Below are 21026 nucleotides of genomic sequence, written 5' to 3' on the forward strand. Positions count from 1 at the left end.
TTCGATTTTTTTTCAAATTCAACCCGCAATTCGAATGCTCGTTATGTAAGGTAAAGGTATCTATGGTAACTAAACTTTATCCAGCAAATATTTATATGTATTTGTTATTTAGCTTCAATATTTATATTTAGTCTCTCTGTGAATGATGTAGATGGACTGCGTAAATGCATATTTTCAAATTACATTTTTCTTAGATGTTTATAGAAAAACAAGCAAGTTTTTCTCATAAAATTTTCCATGCCTCGGACCTCATAATTTTTCGCTTCACAGAAGTTCCATTTAACATAGCCCTTGTTGACTTAAAGCGTGATTGGTCTTCTATTTATTTATTTTGGACCCCAACTCCCCAAGAAAATTGGGGTCCGTCTCAACCGTTTGGTTGACATGTTTCATAATGAATGTTTTTATTTACTCGGTTTTTTCTAGGATTTTTTTTTTTGGCAAAATTTTCAAATTGAAATATTTGTTGATGGATGTTTTTATTTGTTGAGGTTAAAGACTTTTTTTGGGTGTTGCCATTATTACAGATTGTATTTAAATGTCCTTTAAATCAGCGGTTTGTAAATATCAAAGCTACTGGAAAATAAACTTTAAAATGATTACAAGTACCCAAGTTTATTTTAAACTGCGTCTTATTTTAACTCATCAAATTACAGCCTTCGTAGACTGATTACCTCATGACATTCAAATAACAATGTCTTCCAACGTTCAAACCAAACTACCGCTCTTAATTATTAACTTAACGTCAAGTTTATAATTGAAAATTACTTATTAAGTAACTTATTAAGTAGGAAACTATAAGAACCCCGCACACTGAAAACTTTTAGTCGACCGATAGTTTGATCGGGCTTACAAGTCAGTATGGAGATGAATAAGTAGTACCCACATCACGACGATCAGGTAATGATTATCATCTACCTAGCCTTTTCCCAACTATGTTGGGGTCGGCTTCCAGTCTAACCGGATGCAGCTGACTACCATTGTTTTACAAAGAGCGACTGCCTATCTGAGCTCCTCAACCCGCGTAACCCAATTCTCTCTAACTTCTTAGTACGAGTAAGACGGAATTCCTCAGTAAGACTGATTCTCAGAATTACTGGCTTCTCATTTCATTGAATTCAGATTTACCTGTAACCACTGCCAAAGATGTTCAAATGACAGCCGGGACCTACAGTTTTTCGCCGCCGGTATCGGACCGACTTAAACTGTGATTGGATTCAAAACACATTATCAACCAACTATTGCCCAACATTTTGGTATGCAGTATGCTTGGTACCTAAGGGAGGTTCACAAAGACCATATTGGAATGGTTTCGGTTCATTTTGTAGGAAATTTGCTAGAGAAGTAGTCGGGTTGGCGAAACGTCAGGCGTCGGGTAACCGCGGTCGATGGTTGTCCAGTTGTGCGCTTTGATTTTCATAGTGCTGGATGTGGTAAGAACTTTAGCTGGTTATTAAGAAGGTAAATGTAGGTAGGTATAAATGTAAGAAAATGAAAGTAGATTCTTCTGAATCTTTTCTCTTGCAGAATCTCTTTTATATAAATCGCATATAGATGCGTGTTGGTTTTTATGCTATCATAGTTTGAAAACTCAAGCTTTGCATGTATAGTTATTGTAATGTTGAGGCACTCTTTGAGCATTAATGTAGTATGCAAAAAATTACTCAAGTTTAGAAGTATTTGAACAAAAACGATCTACTTTTCTAAGCAGTTCAACAGTACCAGTATTTTTTATTAATTTTACCAAAAAAAAAAAAAAACACCTGTGAACACTGACCAAAAAGTTCCACTATGCCACATCCAGCACTTGCATACTACATCTGCATCGTTCATCAGTCTCTGCTTCAGTAGAAACATAGCAATCTGTAGTTACTTGAAATGTAACCCGATACTAGATGTTAAGAATGCTGACTACTGACTGTTCTAGCCATTTAGATTTACTGTTCATTCGTGTTGTTTTAAGGACTAATAGAATGTACCGTATTTATTTGATTTGTGAAATTGAGTGAATCATGGCATTTGCTTGTTTTATTTTACAGGTTAGTCAGGAGTTTGGGAAAACTATATTTTGTTACTAATATCTGTATGTTGGGCCTTAGTGTGCCGACATGTCCAGTCCGTACAATGAGAAATTAGGCTTACACTTAGTGGTGCTGAACGTAGGTCGTTTCCCACCGGTCTTTTTGGAAAGCAATGCTTATGTTTGACTGATAACTTCCTTTTTCTGAAATGATTATGTTTTTTTTATTATGTAGTTCATGTTGTATTATCACGATTTTCACCCTTGGCCTGAGATATCCTTGATGCTCTTTAACCACTCTATAACCTGTTTCATTATGTAAAGTAGCTTAATTATTACATTCATACATAACTAAGAAGGAGGTTGCTAAACGACATTTTGAACATGAAAGAAAAAGAGAAAGACGTTTCAAACTACACTAAAAAGGAGGAGTCCCACCATCAATATCCCTAAATCTAAAACTTCTTCATAACACTTAGCAAGTAAAACATATATTATGACATTAAAATGATATCTCTTTTGCTTCAGCAACGAAGTAATCAAGTGAAATGAGCTCGTAAGATGAAATTTGGCTTCAGTCCAATCTTCCGACCACAGCCTTCGTAATGTTTTTATTTAAAATTCTATGCTGTTGTTGCGTTTAGACAATTTTTTGAGTAAAAAAATTTCGTAAATTTTAAAATTCAGTTACCTACCAGTCTTACTGACGGTTTTCGCAGAAGACGAGTATTGAATGCAATATTTTTTTGGGTCTTTTTTGTACCTATTTATACCTCTATGAGTGTAATATTTAGGAAACCTCTACAACAATCTTTCGTTGTAATTGATATCTTATGAATATAGTCCAAAAACGTTATAATATCTAAGATAGCTATAGTAAGCCCCATTAAATGAAAAATCATGAAGATTACCAAACGGGTGATAGGGAAAATTCTTAATTCGATATCTTCCCCAAGTACCTTCATCTCGGCGGTATTACCTCCATTGTTACACAGGGATTAAAAAAGGCACATTATATAATCCCCAAAAAGGCAGCCATCTCAACTCTTATTAACTTTAGATTGCAATAAACTAAAGTGCTATACTTTTATAGCAGAATTAAGAGACGTTACGTAGCATCTGAATACATTGCTAATCTGGACAGCTGGGGCAATCGAAAACAGATTCAATGGCCCAGAAAATAAGGGTGGTGTTAACAGCAAAATGTCTAGTCGAGACTCTGTGTTTATGGAATGGTTTAGTAGGGAAATATCCCTTTTTTATGAGCTAAGAATGGCAAAGCTTATGTATGCTTATATTAATATTGTTTATTTAGCCGTAAGCCCGGTTTCAGCTCCGTTGAGGGAATTCTTACTTTGTATGTTAACAAGAAAGCCTATTTTTGAAGCCTTGACGATCTAGAGTTGGGTAAGATTGCTAAGTTTTTGAAATATAACACTAACTGCCGTTTGTGGGAGTTTTGTGAAAAACATAAAAGAAAGTTATTGTTTTTTGTCGTCGGTGTAAAAGATGTAATGGAATTAGTTTTTGTGTCTTTTTGGATTTGAGTTGTTTTACGATCTGTTTCTGTTTTAATAACTCTTCTGAAGATAAGTCTGTTTATAAAATACTGGCTTTTTTCCGCGACAGATTTTTGCTTCGGAGGCTTTACATACACACAAGCAAACAAAAAAAACTTTTTATAATACTACTGTAAATTGCTTGGACTCAGTAATTAACTAGTTTTTACTCCCCTCCTTGTCCTGTAATGAAATATGCTTACATTGAAAAAAAAAATATACCTTATAATATATATAGCAGTAAAAGCCAGGCTCAAACTCGTCATACTCATTATAATTCTTCTCCAGTATATCCTTCGTAATAAAATGCTTATAACTCATTATTTTTGGCCGAACATAACCCCTGGTAACGCAGGCCTGCTAAAATTAATAACGAAATTGTCCTCATTAAGGCTCTGTTTCAAGTCATAGACACCTTCACGTAACTGGGTACTAGCGCATCAATGACAAAGTGTTAGGTTACTATAGAATTGTAGCACAGAAGATCAATTGCTCCTCTTCATAGACTATGAACGTCCACTGCTGGAAAAAGGTCTCCCCTAGCGTTGGTCTAGTATTGGTCAGTTGGTAGCTAATCAAAATACGAAATAATTTCACGTCTTATAAATAAGGATGCAATCCTAATTATAGACAAAACTTGAATGATCAGAAAACGTGCTCATTTCGACATAAAATCTGTGTATCTGCATAAAAAATATCCTATAGCTTTACTTAATAATAGGCCATCTAACACCGAGAATATTTATCAAGCAAATCAACACATAGATTGACAATGCTACAATAGTATTAAGTCCGTAATTAAAACTTTTTTTTAACTTTGGGCCTTCTATAATATTTTTTCTTTGTAATTTAAACCATAAACTGAGGGCAACAATATAAGCGGCTAAGCGCTAGTCGTAAAACGAAGCAATTGTATGTTTAGATACTCATTGCTATGCTGTTTAACAATGCTTGTGTTGCACTTACGAAGATAAGAGTTAGATCGAGAGCCTTGAGTATTATTGAAGAAACTTCAATGAAAAAGTAAGGATTTTTAGGTGTAAATTGCATTTTATGTATTGCTAATTTTGAAGGTAGTCTGTTGGCGTTAAAACTTATTTTTCCATCGGATTCCCATCATCTTTTTGCTTTTAAATTTTCTCTATGTGGTGGAAATATCTGTTGAATATGTTATCCCTACTAATATTATAAATGCGAAAGTAACTCTGTCTGTCGGTCTGTCTGTCTGTTACGCTTTCACGTCTAAACCACTGAACTGATTTTAATAAAATTTGAAAAAATATAGGATATTTTGCCCGGACTTTTGATGAGTTCTCTTGGAAATGCGATATAACCAAACTCGACGCGGGCGAAGCCGCGGGTGGAAGCTAGTTAGAAATAATTAGTAAAGTATACGAATGTTCTAGGCAATTTAAGTTGGAATCGAACCTGCGACACATCTTTGTCAAAAACATTCTGGGCCATCAAATTAAACCTAGATAGTGAACGGTCGCATTTAACCATTAGACTAAACTATATCAAGTTACACTTTAAGCAAATGAGAAACTAAGTAAACTGTAAACAAAATCACAGTTCACTACACGCAAGATTTTACAGACTGCCATAAAATATCTTCGTTTACTTTACGAATCATAGATTTTTACACAGAATACAATGTTTCCTTAACCACATAGGAGCCTGGTACAGTCGCTCAGTTTTACGAGCTCAGCTTAGATATCGCCTCGTCTATATTGTTGCAGCTTCTATCTTAACGTAGGTTATTGAAAATGTGCTTGCTATGTAGAAAGGTCGTATCGTGAAAATTTTAAAGTAAGGAACAAGTTGGGTGTTTTGTAGGCTGGATCTTACAAGATTATCACTGCATATAAAGAAACTAAAAATTCGTCAGCAATGTTTGTCTATTTTTTGCGATAAGCTCAAAAACTACACAAACCTACATATATTTTCATGTGGTTTTCTCCATTAGTTATAGGTACATTATATCTATTCGTTTTGGTATGTACCTACGATTTACGAAGGCCTACTAGTAATGTAAAAGGGCCATGTACGCAGGGTGTAACCGGGGCGAACCAGTATATGTACTATATAAAATAAAAACTTGTTTCAAATGAAAACAGTGCAATAAAAGTCCTTTACTATTCATTTCACATTTAAAATTTAGTCACACGCCGTTTCTTCAACAAATCACCCGAAATGTCCAAGAAAATAAAGTTTTTTATCTTTTTAAAAGAAAATGCTATGATATACTGGAAAATATATTAATGCCAATGAAATAAGTTTGAGAGATTTTACAAAATACGGCTCTTTAGTTAGGTGATTGAACCTTTTTTATGGTGTTAATGACATTAGAATCATACAGCCAGTGTATTCGAATGGAATAAATCGATTAGAATTTATCGATTGTGTGAAATTATTCGAGTGAATTAAACAGATGAATAGGTACTTGCTTTTTTGAGAATTGAATAATTTTCTTATTCTTATTCTTTATTGCACACTAAACAGTAAATACATACGGGATACAGACAGTTATGTACAACGGCGAGCTTAACCCAGAATTGGGTTCTCTTACAGCCAACCTTAAAGCGATAGAGATATTCGATAGAGGTAGGGTCAATTATATGTGCACAACAAATATGAAATACTAAACAAATATTAAATAACAATAAACTAAACATATGTATGTAGTAGAGCTACACAGTATATAAACATAATACATATAGAATATAATATATATATAATATAATATATATATATATATAAGAACAGAAATATCATCTTGATAAATAGTATTCCTTTACTCGTCTCTTAAATGCATCCAACGATTGGCTTTCGCGTATCGAGTGTGGAAGGGAATTCCACAGTCTCACAGCACGAACAGTGAACGATCCATCATAGCGGCTCGTAGTGTGGGAAGGGACACGAAGGAGAAGAGATGAGGAAGTACGACAAGGTTTGCCTCTCGGAACAAGAAATTCAAAACGTTCCCGAAGATAACTTGGTGAGAAGGGATTATAGAGAAGAGAGAAAAGAAAAGAAAGTATGTGAGCATCTCGACGCCGCCGAATAGGCAGCCACTTCAGCCGACTCCGAAACTCCGACACGTGGTCGTACTTTCTGAGCCCGAAAATGAAGCGAATGCACAGATTCTGCAGACGTTCAAGCTTATCTAGAAGTTATTTTATTTTAAAGTTAATCCCGTTTTATCTATTTATTGTGAATTTTAATTCAGATTAAAAACCCTACGAGTGCATATTTTTCAGTTTTTACGTACACGACGAGGACAGCACTTCAGAACAGTAATTATAGAACCATACTACATCCGTCAATATTAAAATCATCGCAGGCCGCTGATAGTCCAGGATCCATAAAAAGCCTATTGTCCTTCACAATTAAAAAGAAGAAAGAAAAACTGTTGCTCTTGTTTTCGTTGTCTTCTCTACTTCAAAACAAATTAAAAAATTACTTAGGTACAAAAAAATCACATTAAAACACATTTGCCTACACGACATGGTGACTTCACATACATACAGGCACACATAGCCACAGTTACTCATATACATAGTTCTTGGCACACGTCCGAAGTCATAATAAACTGATGTGGCTTGAAGATGGTCGTACGGTTAGCGTAAGCGCTTACACCGTAAACCAGTTAAATGGTAATAGTGCAATGTTGTATTAATTTATCTACGTGACTTTTGTATTATACAAAGAGATTAGTTTATTCACTTACCTGTAGGTCATCATCATCTTCCTGCTCTTATCTCAATTTTATTCGGGGTCGGCGCAGCATGTTTTCTCGTACCATACTCTTAACTTGCCGTCATCTCACTTTTTGCTGTCCTATTTATTTATAAACAAATTAATAAGGGTTTTTCTCCCAGGGATCGTTTGCATCAAGTGCGGCTTTAAGTATGCCATATATAAGGTGCTCCGTGAATGAAAACTGAAATCAGCTGACTAGTTTCGACTCTACCTAAGAAGTGTTTAAAATGTGTAATTACTTACCAGATAACGCATTCTTCCAAAAAACTGACGTAAATAAGATGATAAACTTCCCATCACACTTAAAACAGGCTTTGGACTGACAAGTTACTTAATGTAAAGAATCACATTTGTTTAAACTATCGATAACGATTTATTATCAAATGACGATAAATTACAATTAAAGTCGCCACACGTAATTGTCGCTCACATTGAAGACACGAGCTGCATCCCTGGTACTCGCAAGAGGATGACGCCGGAAGAAATCCAGCACTTGCTCTTCAAGATGGGCAGAATATGGAGGCCTGCCTACGTCAACGGGTGGCGGGTCAAAGCGGCCGTGTTCACTGAACCTGTACGCGGCATTCAAAATGGTGTGATGGCTCACTCGCACACCAAACCTCAGCTGAACCAAGTTCACTGCATGTGCTGATAGACTCGCGGTAGCACTATACCATTTCAAGGTATTCTTGGTTGGAATACCGTCTCGGAGGCATTTTAAAAGGCAGCCGCAAACCAAAACCGCTAAAAAGTTACTTCCGAGCGGGCGGGCGGCGGGTCGCGACTAGCGAGCGGTTGCTGGCGCGTGCGACGAACGGGGTAGTGCGGGTGAGGGTGGGGGCGCGCGGGGCTGCGCGTTGACGACAGTCTGTCTAGCCGCAGCCCCGCGCGCCCCCACCCTCACCCGCACTACCCCGTTCATCGCATGCGCCGGCGCCAGCACCAGCGCCAGGCTGGCGGGGCTGCGCGTTGACGACAGTCTGTCTAGCCGCCGCGCGCCGGCGCCGTCTGATAAGTATGGCAACAGCGTATGAAAGGCGCCGCCGCGCTTTTTGCGAAATAAATTGGAAAGAATTCGGTACGGAGCGGCAACGCGGTAACTCCACTGGATGGTTCTATATACTAATAAATTAAGTCAAATTTATACGTATTTTGTTTTTGTATGAAAAAAATATGACAAATAATCAATTATTTATCTTTATTATTGTGATCTATAAACGCAATACTACCCCCCATTCAAGTCCTGGCAGGTAATATTAAAGCACCTTATATACTATTATATACCATGGAAGATATAAAACCTCGTCGCTTATTGTGTACAAAAATCCCTTAAATAAAGAAGAATAAAAAAAAATATATATATAAAACCTTAAATAGGTACTACATAAAGATAAAGATAAAATTTATTTAAAACGTATGTACTATGTTTGCCGCAAACTCAAAACCACTGAACACATTTTACATGTAGTTACAAGTTTACATGGTAAAAGTTTACATACTTTTACCCCCAAATTAAGTCGGTTCATATCGCTATAAAATAAAAAAATTATTGGGTATTTTTTAAAAAGCTCAATATTAAATATTCTTTAACAAGACAACACGAAACCTATTATCTTTATAATAAACTCGAGTTCGTCGCCTCGCAATCCGCTTACCAGTATAAATATCATTGTACTTAGAACATATTGCTCTCACAATTCCTAATGTCATATTAAAGATGCTTCGTGAATCGTAATGTGAGACTAGACTTTTGTTACAGGATTTGTCTGCACGAGACGTGTTTACAAAGGATTGTTATGACGGGAAAATTGTGAGGAAAAAGTGTTGAATAGGTATTAAAAGTTCTTGTATAGAATTGATAATGTTTTTGATAAGAGTGCACACGTAAATTTTTAATCGGCTAATAGTTTGTTTATGCTCATAAAACAGTAAGAAAATGAATGGTAGTATGCACATAACAACAATTAGGTATTTGTCCGGTAACAGACCGACTGAAAACTGATTGAATTCACTTTCCTAAAAAAAATGTGTCGGACTGTTTAGTAGCAGAAGTGGATTGGAATTTACCAAACAAAATATTCTCAAAAATTTCTGTTCCTTGCATTCACGTACCTAGGTCAGCGCCATCTAGTCATCAGCGAGGAAAAGATTTATAAAAAATAAAAAGAAAATCTCACAGAGCTTTTCAAAAATACGTGGAAAAGTCAGAAAGCAATAAAAATCTTGTTTGCTTTGTCAGGTCATCTTTGTCAACAAAGATATTCAATATTGACAAACAAACGTACAAATTCAATAACTTTTTACTATGAAACATAAATTCTTTACAATAAAGAAACAATGTCAGGTTTAAAATAAAAGCAGACAATAAAATATAAAGTTTATATTTCTTTATTTTCTATACAATGTTATACTAAAACGTATACATTTGATTTCGTTTTTATTGTATTCAGTAGGCAAATCTTCAGAGAGATAAAAAATTGAGGTGTAATTTGCATGTGTATTAAGAAATAAATAATATGGCCTAGGTACAATCAAAAGTAGCTGAACAAATCAAAATTTTAAAAAAAGCTGAACAGTGTCTCATTAAATTAATAACTTGCCCAAGTATTGCCATATTTATTTTTACAGAAACTTTATTTTACACCATTAAGTATATGCGTATATTCATCTTTTACAATTTCCGCTCTGTCCTGTTTTTAAAAAATAAAAATGAAAAATAAATCTTTAAAATTACCATTTATTTTGTACAATGTTGTCTAGATTTAACTTCAAAATCTTTGTATCTATTCTTTGGTCTTACATTATTACAATATTGTGTACTCTTAAAAACTTAAAACTATATACATAGTTGATTTAAAATATAATATGAATAAAAGTATGGAAAGCTTTGGCATATCATTTGTCAAAATAATATTTTATTCAAAGAACTTACTATTAATCACATTTTGAAAATATTCTACGTCAAAATAATCATGACGAAAATCGTTATCATTGCTACTCGAATATAATATGTAAACGCTTTTTATTTTATTTTTTTCCACGAACACAAGTGTCAAATAGTTATTTTAATATGCTGTCTAGCTTTATTAAAAAAATTTGTAATAATAAAAACAAAAGTAAAAAAATAACCCCAAAAAAGTCTTCACTTGCAACTTTATTCCTTCATTTTTCCATTTCTACCCATAGGTACCTCAATCAAAATCCCCCAAAAACCGACAAAACTTTCGACATAGACTTAAGCATAATAGCCCCGTTAGACAGCATAATACCCCCGCTACACACACTTCGATAACTCCCGTTAAACACAGAGTAGTCAATCCGATGTCAGTTATCGCGGGACCCGATACTTTGTTTGTTAAGCAAATTGATACACTGGACTCGGAACACTGACATTTCCATCTAGTGTTGCCGAATGCAGTTTGTCGTTAACGGGAGTGAGGTACTTTGTAATTGTGGGATTTTTATAGACGTTTATTGGTTCAGAATTCTAAAGGGTGCTCTTGATGTTTCAGTCATTTTGAAATAATAATATGTGTTATGCTTACCGTTCTTTTAGACAAAAAGAAAACAAATTTTAACGTGCCTTCTGACATGACGAAATTTGTAGTGAAATAGATGATATTCATCTAAGAAACGACCGCGCCAACGGTTGCTTAACCATTTTAATCAATTGTTTATGATATTGTCATTATTTAAATACCTAAACGATATTAATATATGATTGTTCGTATTATATGAAAAAAACAGTTATTGGATGTTTATCAGGAAAGGGATGCCAAAACTTACCATACTAACAAATACATAAAAAATCGGTGAGATGTGACTACAAAACTATGTCATCTACATAGATATAACATTAAATTATACAATATCATATTTATGGAAGAAATATCTAACACGTCTACATCTTAATACCCGTATTATGTAAATATGGCAGCTTAATTATTTTATTTTATAAAAAAACTGTAATTATATGTATTTGGTATATTGTACATGCTTCCTCGTACACTGAATTTAAAGAGGAACTAAAAAACTAATGGCTATAGTTACACCCAATGTTTTTTGTCAAAATCACATTTTATGGTATTTTAAATATCGTAGATAAAATTCTTAATAAATTGTTTTCTTTTTCATATTTAAAAATATTAAGGCACTTTTTCTACAGGTTTTTGAAAACGCCTTAGACATTAAATGTGACATTAAGGATCAATTAAAAAAAGCTTGGAATATCAATAACATCTAAGCAAACACTTTACACAAAGAAAATTTAAATTATTTTATATACAAATCCAAGTAAATATTTTATCACTACGAAGTAATACTGAGTCATGCATACAACGCATTTATGCAATACAAAAATTCCTTTTGAAAAATGCAATTTCATAACATTACTTAAATAAATTATTTCAATTCTCGACACAAAAGAATATTGTTATGAAATTCAATCATTTTCTAAAATGTATCACTCATTTTCAATTATGTACTTAAAAGTGGTACACTGGAGACTAAACAGTCAGCCGACAGATGCTTGGAAAAAATATTTTTTAAAGAAAATCGTGAATTCAATATTTTTTTTTGTTGGTCTGGTACCGTTCGTTGTAATGTGCGTACGCGAATATGAATGGTATTCATATTCATACTCATTTATGAGCCCAAACAAACTGTCGGCCGACTAAAAGTATGCAGTGTGCTCCAACTCTAAAAGTTGTAATAAATCTCGTCTTCTATACATCATTTTGAATAATCATTTTAGCATTACTCTATTTCGCGACACTTTACATTTTAATAATATCATTATTATAAAAGATACTCTTTCTTATTAAATTTATAAGACGTATTATTATATTCACTTATAAGGCTTTGTTCACAGTGATAAATGTGGGTGATTTATTATTCTAAATATATTATTATGAGGTATCACATTGTTATGAGCTCACGTATAATCGTTTTAGTTATAATGTTGTACAGTTAGTATTTGTGTTAGTATTTGATGAACAGCTGTCGCCTAAGTACCTACTTTGGAAAGGCGTGCTTTTCATACATAATCTTACGTAACTTGTAAACGTAGCATATACATAATATGTATATTTTCTAGTGTGTTATAGTGTCGGTATCAAATAAAATAATCTGTGGATTTGAACAAAAAAACATTCAACGGTGTAACAAAGCATAGTTGTAATAAAGATTTATTTTTTTCCGTTTATCAATACTTAAATACTCAGCCAATTATATTTATAAAATGAACCCTCAATAATTTAAATCTTTAAAATAAAAGCAATATAAAATAACCACATTTTAAAACCACAAATCATTTAAAATCTTCCAATTTTTCATCACATTTAAGTGGATATTCCGAAAATGGACTTGAAATCCTACTATAATTTGCCTGTAAAATATATCCATAATACCATACAGTAAGCTTATGAAAAATCGTCATACGTGTGCTCTGGGAGTGCATAATGCAGTAAATTTCCTCGGAATAATAAATCTCCCACGATTTATCATAATGTGTGCTATCTAAGTCATTATGCTAGCTATGGTCTTATCACTAATGTTTTCTTTCATGAAATAAATATTAAGACATCATTTATTATTTCCTTTTAGTTCTGTTGTTGTTATATTTCTTTTATAGGCCGTATAATGATACAGTTTCTTCATCAATATTATTAGCTGTATTTCGTTTTCAGATCACTATTAGCAATAATAAATAGCCTCCTTTAATTTATACATGAAACGAAACAACGTAGTTTTGAGATTTGAACTAGTTTAGAAGTTCAAAAGATTATCGTTAAACAAACAAAATCTGATTTGCACTTTTTTCTTATTTGTCTGGTGAATTGTTTTTGTGTTTTTATATTGAAGTGAATGTTTGATGTTTACTTTCTCATGATTTTAAGAACATTATTTTATAGTACGTTAAGTATGCGTTTCTAATTCGTTTCTCGTCAATTCAGTCTCTTGTATTTCGTCCTCACTTCTGTTTGAATCTGAATCACCTGAAAACAATCGAATGGTTAGATTTCAGTTTGATGAATATTGTTGACTCTGCCTAATGTAAAATGATCTAGTTTTGTTTTACCAATCAAAAATTATTTTTTTACAAGTAGAAGTAATTCGTATAAGTGAAGGGTGGGCGTTTTGGGGGCTGTCTATTGTAAATTCCTGACGTTCAAAAAGTGCTGTCATGCAGGCAAATTTGAATAAATGATTTTTGTATGTGAATTTTGATTTTGATTTTCCTACCATGTTAAAAGTGTCATTAGAATACCATAAAAATGTATGAAGTAAATATCGCGACATAAAAAAATCAGTTTACAGAATAAAAACATTGAGTTTATTTCTACGAAAATTATGGAAACTATAATCAGTTAAACGTACTTTATGAAACTAAATTTCATTAAAATATATTAGAATTATGGGCCGAGTTATTTCATAGAATAGTTTAACAAATAAAATGATAATTCTCTAGAGGAATGCAATTAAAATTTCAACTGAATTAGAAACTTTATAAACTATTACCTACTGATTTTAATAATTTAATTAAAATTTCGTTCATAATTGTTTAGGTACTAAGTTACGAAACAATATACTAAGTACTTTATATTTAAGCAGCTTATTTTGAGGTGTTTCTGGGTAGTTCCAGAATATTCCACCTACTTACCATGGGGTCTTGTGTCCAGAGCCAGCACAGCTAGGGGAGCATCGTCAAGGACCCCTGACCATCTGGCAGCCAAGACCCTGGATCCTCTGTGGCCTCTGACCACCACTGTTGGAACTACGCTGGATGATAGCGTAGAACTGCCACCGTACATTGATACTCCTACGTTTCTTCTTAGTATGGTGCTAAAGAAAGAAAATAAATACATAGTGTCAGCATTTGAGTATTTGTACAGAATCATAAGACTGCGTTAAATTCAATACAAAAATTTAATTTGAAAATGCAAATCTAAATAAAAATTCTGTTTGTCATATTATTGTGACACCATCCAGATTTGTACGTAGGCATATAGTTGAACTACGCAAAAATACTATATTTACGATTCTATCCTATTTGAACTAGCTTTTGCTCGTAGTTTCACCCATGTACAATGGGAAATACTGCACAAATGCTCGGGAAGCTTACAGCCTGCATCGAACGGGCGCTTGTACAAGCAGTCCAGTAGTTCTTGAGATTATCGCATTTTAAGTACATAACAAGCTGTCCATCATTTTATTATAAAATTAATCTTAATACCAATTTAAAAAAATAATACCTCTGCTCCGGATCCCTAGGCCTACTCTTCTTCTTGCACATGACAATCATGGCCACACACAAAGTCGTCAGTATAGTTAGCAGCACCAGGGATAAAGCAGCTCCGACCAGTAATGCCACGCTGTTGTCCGAGGGTTGTGGCTGAGGAGGTGGCGCTGGTGTCATGGTTTGGAGAGACCCTGGTGATGGCGAGGAGTTAGAAGAGAATAAGACTGTGGTTGAAGTTAAAAGAATAGAAACGAAAGGGCAAGTTGTGGATACCGATTATTGGAGCGTCGTAAACGCTCATAATCAACTGTCAAATAATGACTATCACATTACATCAAGGACAATAATAACGTCGCAACAACGCAAGTTCTATAACAGAAATCACAGTTTATTGAAAATTCCAACGTACATCATTTTGTCTTAAATCTATACTAAATTGTAAAGTGAACACTCTAGTGAATTCTATGACAGCAATTAATGAAATGCATGTCAAGAACCAGACTCCACTATTCTAGAACCAACCAGTTCAAAAACATTCCATCTGTGAAGGCATTTGGCAAGACTAGCTATTTCACAACATAAACAAACGTCCCTGGAAGATCAATCGGTAGGCTATACAAATATTTTGTGCCGCTGCAGTAATCAAAGCCCCAACATGTGTAAGGAAGACGTTTCTGTTTGTATGTACGATGTTTGTTACTAGATAAAGCGAATGCCCTAATTCCATGGTATCATCTAGACAGCCTAGTTCCAATGATTTTGAGGCCGGCTTCTATTGGCTGAATAGCAATGGAGTATCTGCCTGATTGACATCCATACATCAGTTTGTATTTAGTATGTAAGCCAGTCCATATTCATACTATATTACAAGACTGTTTATCAGACAGAAACCATGTGGGAGACTGTCATAAGGTATTCCACGGCTAAACCAACTTTTCAAGTGCTAATTGCAGATAGATTTGTTTCACCCTGATTATTGCACTCATCGCAATTCCTGTAAGGACTTAATGATATTAAACAGAATAAAAATGCTACTATGCCTCACCTGGTCTATCCAAATCATCAGCGGTTCGTATCCGAACGCTGTGCAATGCTGCAGGTCTTTGTGATCTTCCCCGAGGAGTTTCAGCGTACACCAGCAATGTATACTTGCCAGGAGATAAGGCATCTAAAGCGAATTGAGGCTTGTCATTCCTGACTCGGTAAACCGCTTCAGTCAGGCCAAAAGCAGAGATCCCCTTAGACAGAAAAAATATTTGGTAATTATTATTATTTATTTCATATGTATTCAGAAAAGAAAATGCTGTGTAAATACTAGAATGAAATATATCTTGATATCGAATTCGATATAAAATTAAGCCCTCATAAATATCTCATGCATATTCGAAAAATTGGAACGTAATAAAAAGACGGTAAAAGATGGATATAAGTAAGTGTAATCCATGTAAAATGAATTTTACCTATATTTATTTTCAGTCAAAGCAATGTCATTCAGCGTTGCGAAATCGCTGGTAGATATAATATAATGGCTACTTTTTTATATTGTTTTTGTAATTTTAAATATAAGTTATTTTTCAATAGCATAAAACTATAATTGAGTACCAATCAGGACACATAGAAAACAGGTAAAATGTTTAACAAATCCCAACACGAACATAAAATGTTAGCAATGGCATGCAAACGTGGCAAAAAATATCTGTGTTCAAATGAAAAACGATAGAATAGGGCATGTATTACCGAACGCGTCATACAAATCTATTGAGTGGTACAATCCAAATAGAATTCATTTTTTCAGTGTAAAAGTAAACTGTGAAGTTTGCAGTATTTTTGGTGTTGAAATTGAATAACAGCTGTGTAACTACTGGATAGATATAAAACGTTTTTTAGGGAGAAAAAAGGCCATTTTAGTTGAAGGCAAAAAGGTATTTTTGAAATACTTGATCAGCGTGACATAACAAAACGAATAGAGAAATATGGGTTTAATTCATAAATAATATATGAGATTGTGGAATGAATGTCTTGTTTGTAACAAATCTTTTGATTTGCCACCGTGTACTATTTCGTAGTCCAATTTATTAAAATGTCGTGAAAGGTGCAATCTTTTTTTGGAGACACCACAGAAACGATATAATATTTTCTGTGGATAACATGCTCATAGGTTAACTATGCAATGGATTTTTAAAATCAAAACTATTATGAGGACACAAGAGGACTGTGAACTGTGAGGTGGTGAACAATTAGACAGGGATACACAAAAGCAACGAACATCGAACATTTGAACCCACGCCACGGCTCACCTGATCATTCATTGTGGAGATCTCATTGTCCTCATGAGGTGGTTCAGCGCGGTGTCGTACCTCCAAAGCTTCAAGGAGAAACCGCTGCGGAAGACCACCGTCATGACCTGGCTCGCAGTGCAGGAGATCGTTCTCTATCTCGCAGTTGCTGGGCGGTTCAGGAAGCGCTGGATTTCATGGGCGAATTGTGTGCGTGAGGTGGTGGTTTTGTGGTATGCAAAAATAAGTTTTTAAAAGTCTTCGCAATATTTTTAAGGCAACTATTTCTAGACTACTCAAAAAGCAATTTAAGGATGATTAAATACTGGAATTGAATTAATACTAAATGTAAATGACACTCCAAGGTTTCTGAAAAACTTTATACACAAATGAAAACAAAGCCAAAAACAAATTAAATAGCTTTATAAGACAAGGCTGAGCTTTTCTTCTGTGTGGGACTAGATCGAGTTACTTAGGGTAAATTTCATGAAGGCATAACTATTTTCATAGAGCTTGGTCTTTTTCGTATATTAGAAGTATCGTGCTACTTACCAGCAGGCAATATCCTGAACAGGCACGGCTCCCGCTGGTTACCCACATCATTGCTGGCCCAGCACGCCAGCCAGCCCAAGTCTTCTTCAATATCTGAATGTAGACCATGGATGACTGTGCTTGTAGAACCCATTACTGTCACGTTGGCCGCTGGTATCTAGGAGAAGAAAGAGATTGAATTTTATAATAGGTATTCTGAGATGTTGGGCAAACGCCTGTTAATGCTGATATGTTTTAGTCAAGATTGCTTCACTGAGGATCTTGGGTAGTTTGAGTCTAGGTTGAAGATCGCTTAGTGGCAAATTAAAAAATGCCGTACTATCAACTTTAGAGCTATATTTAAATAACAACATGCAATAAGTTAAATTCGGTTAAAGTCTTCACATACCGGCAAAACATCTTTAGTCCCATTATAAGTCCAGTAGAACCGCAGTGGGCCAGCGTCTCGGCTGGAGGGTGCAGAGACGGAACACCTCGCCCTCACCTCCCCACCTGGGGCACCAGCCAGTTGCTGGACTACGTTGCCTGCTGCGCATTCTGGTCGAGCTAGAAGAATGAGACTTGTTAAAGACGAATAACATTAAAGAGGCCTTTACGCATCTTTTCAATACTGCTTACTGATGGAACAAGATCTTAAAGACAGTAGATCTTTATGCGAAAGGGTAAAATTATGTATGGCACTCGCTAATGTAAGATTGGACTCAAATATTTTTAAAGAAGATATCATAGCAGGATCCTGTTACCTTGAGATTATTACCCAAAACTAAATTATGCAGATCCCTTCTCAGAATTTTATCTTTTTGATAATAATTTTAAAGTACCAGTACTAGTGATGGACATCATAATACTTACACAAAACATTCAAGGTGAGAGGGTCACTCAAGGCACTCCCTTCAGAGTTTCTAGCTCGACACCGGTACACGGTCGAGTGATGTCTTCTCAAACCCCTAATTACTAGCCTGTTGTTCTCTATCGAAAGACCTCCGATAGGATCGTCGCGGATTAAGTGGACCTGTGAAGAGGAAAAAACAATGTATTGTTCGGTTCTTATTTTCTTTTCGGTCATCCATGATCGTTATTATTTTAACAGCTGAACATAAGCCCAGCATCTCTGAAGCTAAAAATATCCCGCACTGCGTTCACCAACAAGCGTACCCCCAATGCGGCGAGTAATGTCAAATTTCCCCAATTTGGGGAAAGCCTTTATCCAGTTGTAAACGTTTCGATGACATATGATAGGTCTCCGTCATTGATTTTCAAAAGGTCATTTTTGGTCATTGCGAGGAAAACTATACTGATCGGCTGGTTTCTCAAACGCATTCCTGTACTTAGGTGGATACTTAGAAAATAATTTGTTCATCTTCTTAGTACAGCACAAGAAAAAATGTAGAATTATTTATGGTGGAAAGGTTTAACAAAATAATAAATCGATAAGTAATTATGACAGCGTGTTTACCTCCATAACCGAACGTTATTATGAAGTTATTATTTGCCAGCATAACAAATTGAATTTTCATGAAGAAACAATTAAATACTCATTATCGAATCACGCCAACTTTAAGTTACGTACTTGAACATGCCAACTTACTATTTACGGGTAACTTAGTTGAATTTCTTTATAATGTTGGGGTTTAAAATCTTTAATATTGTTTAGCGTGTGTTTAAAATGGTATGAACTTATTTACTTAGTAAATAAATAAAAGTTGGCGTTGTGGCAATCAGTATGTGATGAGTCAAAGAGTTAATCCAAATTCTTAGTATCCAGATCGCAGATTAGTTGAAGATATTTTTAAGATTACATTAATGATTATTGTTCCTGTTAATTGTTAAAGAAAAATTGTAATATGAAATCTAAGCAGTTCTATTAATTCCCTTTTGACTGCACGGTTAAATAAGAAGTCTTGTTAATTTAAACGCGACTTTTATTGTACACTTTATAGTGCGTCCGAGACACATACATTTTAACAATACATAATGTACCTATAGTACATAAGTGATTACTTCTTACCTCAGGGCCTCTATAAAAAGTAAAGTTGACAGCGGGTGGTGATGCGTCGGCTGAACACAGAAGCTCAGCATTCTCGTCTTCTCGCAGTAGACGAGGTTCTTTTGGTTCTATCAAGGATATTTGGGTTACTGGTGGATCTGTAACAAATTCATTTTTATACAGTTTATTTACAGGATATAAGTTTGAGGGTATGACGTTTATGAAGCCTTTTTAAAGTGATAGTTTTCTTGCATTCTTAAATTTTGGGCTATATGTTTTCAATGCCTATTGTAAAATCAGTCAGATTTTTGGAATGCTTTACAAGTGCTGATTTTGACCAATAGATTACTGGCTTTTATTTATAAACAGAGCTATAATTAAATATTTGAACATCTTGCTTACTCTATTTCTGAGGGCCAAACAAAATATTACTTTTTAATAAACTTTAATTCAGTTAGGTATTAAAATCGACTACCCTTGGATAGATTATATAATTATGATATATTGATTATATGATTATATAATTATGATAATCTACAAGAATTCCATGCTGTCAAAATAGTTTTTCAAAAAAGTTTACCACTCAGAAATGTGGTCTAGGAAGTCAAAGTGCGCAATAGGAAATTTTCCTTTCAAAATTGTGACTAACTTCAAGTTTGATTGATTAAAGCTGTCACTAACTTTGGAAATTTCTGAAAGCAACGAAGTATTTGCAATTTGAACTAATAGCTTGAAGGACTTTTAACTTCTAGATAATAAGTTGGGAAAATCAAGCGGATTTTGGTTTAAAAGTTAGATTATTTATTTTTAGTTTAGGCTTCATGTACGTGGCTTTGCATTAGGCTGATTCATACGCTGAAATAGGTTTTCTTTTTAATTTGCAAATGAATATAAAATATGTCGGGATAGATCATACTTGGTATAGGTACCTATATAGCTCCCTAGTCATGTTTTGAACTGTAGCTCATTGAATTTAGCCTATTTTTCAGCAAAAATTTAGTGAATGAGACACAGATTGTCTTATTCCCAAAACCAGCCTGTCTTAACATAATTCACGTATTACAGACATATTCTAAGAGCTGCAAGAACTGTTAATTCAACAAGGACTATTGTCACCGAGGCTGGAGCACTGCCGCTACGCTTAGCACAAAGAGCGTGAAGATAAGTGAATATTTCTATTGGGGCAGACAGCGACGGAATTGTTTATTCAGGGCACGGATGCTCTGACAAAGTCGGACCTACATAATGCTTGGACATAGATTAGGTAGGTTACAGAGGTGAGAGGACTTATAGTCGGAAAAATTGTGAGTGATACTTGAACTTTGATTTTGGTTTCAGAACTGTACTTAGCTTGCTTGGTGGACCATCAAGAATGTGACACATTTTTTACTAAATGGGCAGAAAATGACACTGTACACTTTAATACAAAAATATTAGTTGATGATCTAAGAATTTCTAAAGCTTCCAAAATTGATAAACATTTTTTGCTTGGATTTAAGGTTCTTAAGGTATGTTATTGTAAATCTTCGTAGCTACCGCTAACACAACTGAGACTTATAGAGACACAATTTAGTCTATAATAATAACACTTCTTCTAAGGAAAGAAAAATAAAAACGTTTGCTATGTCAT

General features: G+C 34.4%; 1 protein-coding gene across 1 annotated transcript in view; it reads right to left on the minus strand.

Annotated features, from left to right (window-relative positions):
* Nucleotides 1–12601: 12601 nt before the first annotated feature.
* The window catches only part of LOC110372526 (hemicentin-1), a 78679-nt gene continuing 70254 nt past the window's right edge, over nt 12602–21026 (minus strand). Inside the window, exons 8-16 of the mRNA XM_064039931.1 lie at nt 19418–19554; nt 18262–18421; nt 17798–17955; nt 17410–17566; nt 16879–17045; nt 15627–15819; nt 14595–14772; nt 14003–14184; nt 12602–13337 (exon numbers count right to left, since the gene is read on the minus strand). Of these exons, the coding sequence (XP_063896001.1) occupies nt 13258–13337; nt 14003–14184; nt 14595–14772; nt 15627–15819; nt 16879–17045; nt 17410–17566; nt 17798–17955; nt 18262–18421; nt 19418–19554 (1412 nt within the window). The 3' untranslated portion in view covers nt 12602–13257. The remainder of the gene's footprint in view (nt 13338–14002; nt 14185–14594; nt 14773–15626; nt 15820–16878; nt 17046–17409; nt 17567–17797; nt 17956–18261; nt 18422–19417; nt 19555–21026) is intronic.

Source organism: Helicoverpa armigera, chromosome 20 (assembly GCF_030705265.1).
Source record: "Helicoverpa armigera isolate CAAS_96S chromosome 20, ASM3070526v1, whole genome shotgun sequence".
NCBI classification, from domain to species: domain Eukaryota; kingdom Metazoa; phylum Arthropoda; class Insecta; order Lepidoptera; family Noctuidae; genus Helicoverpa; species Helicoverpa armigera.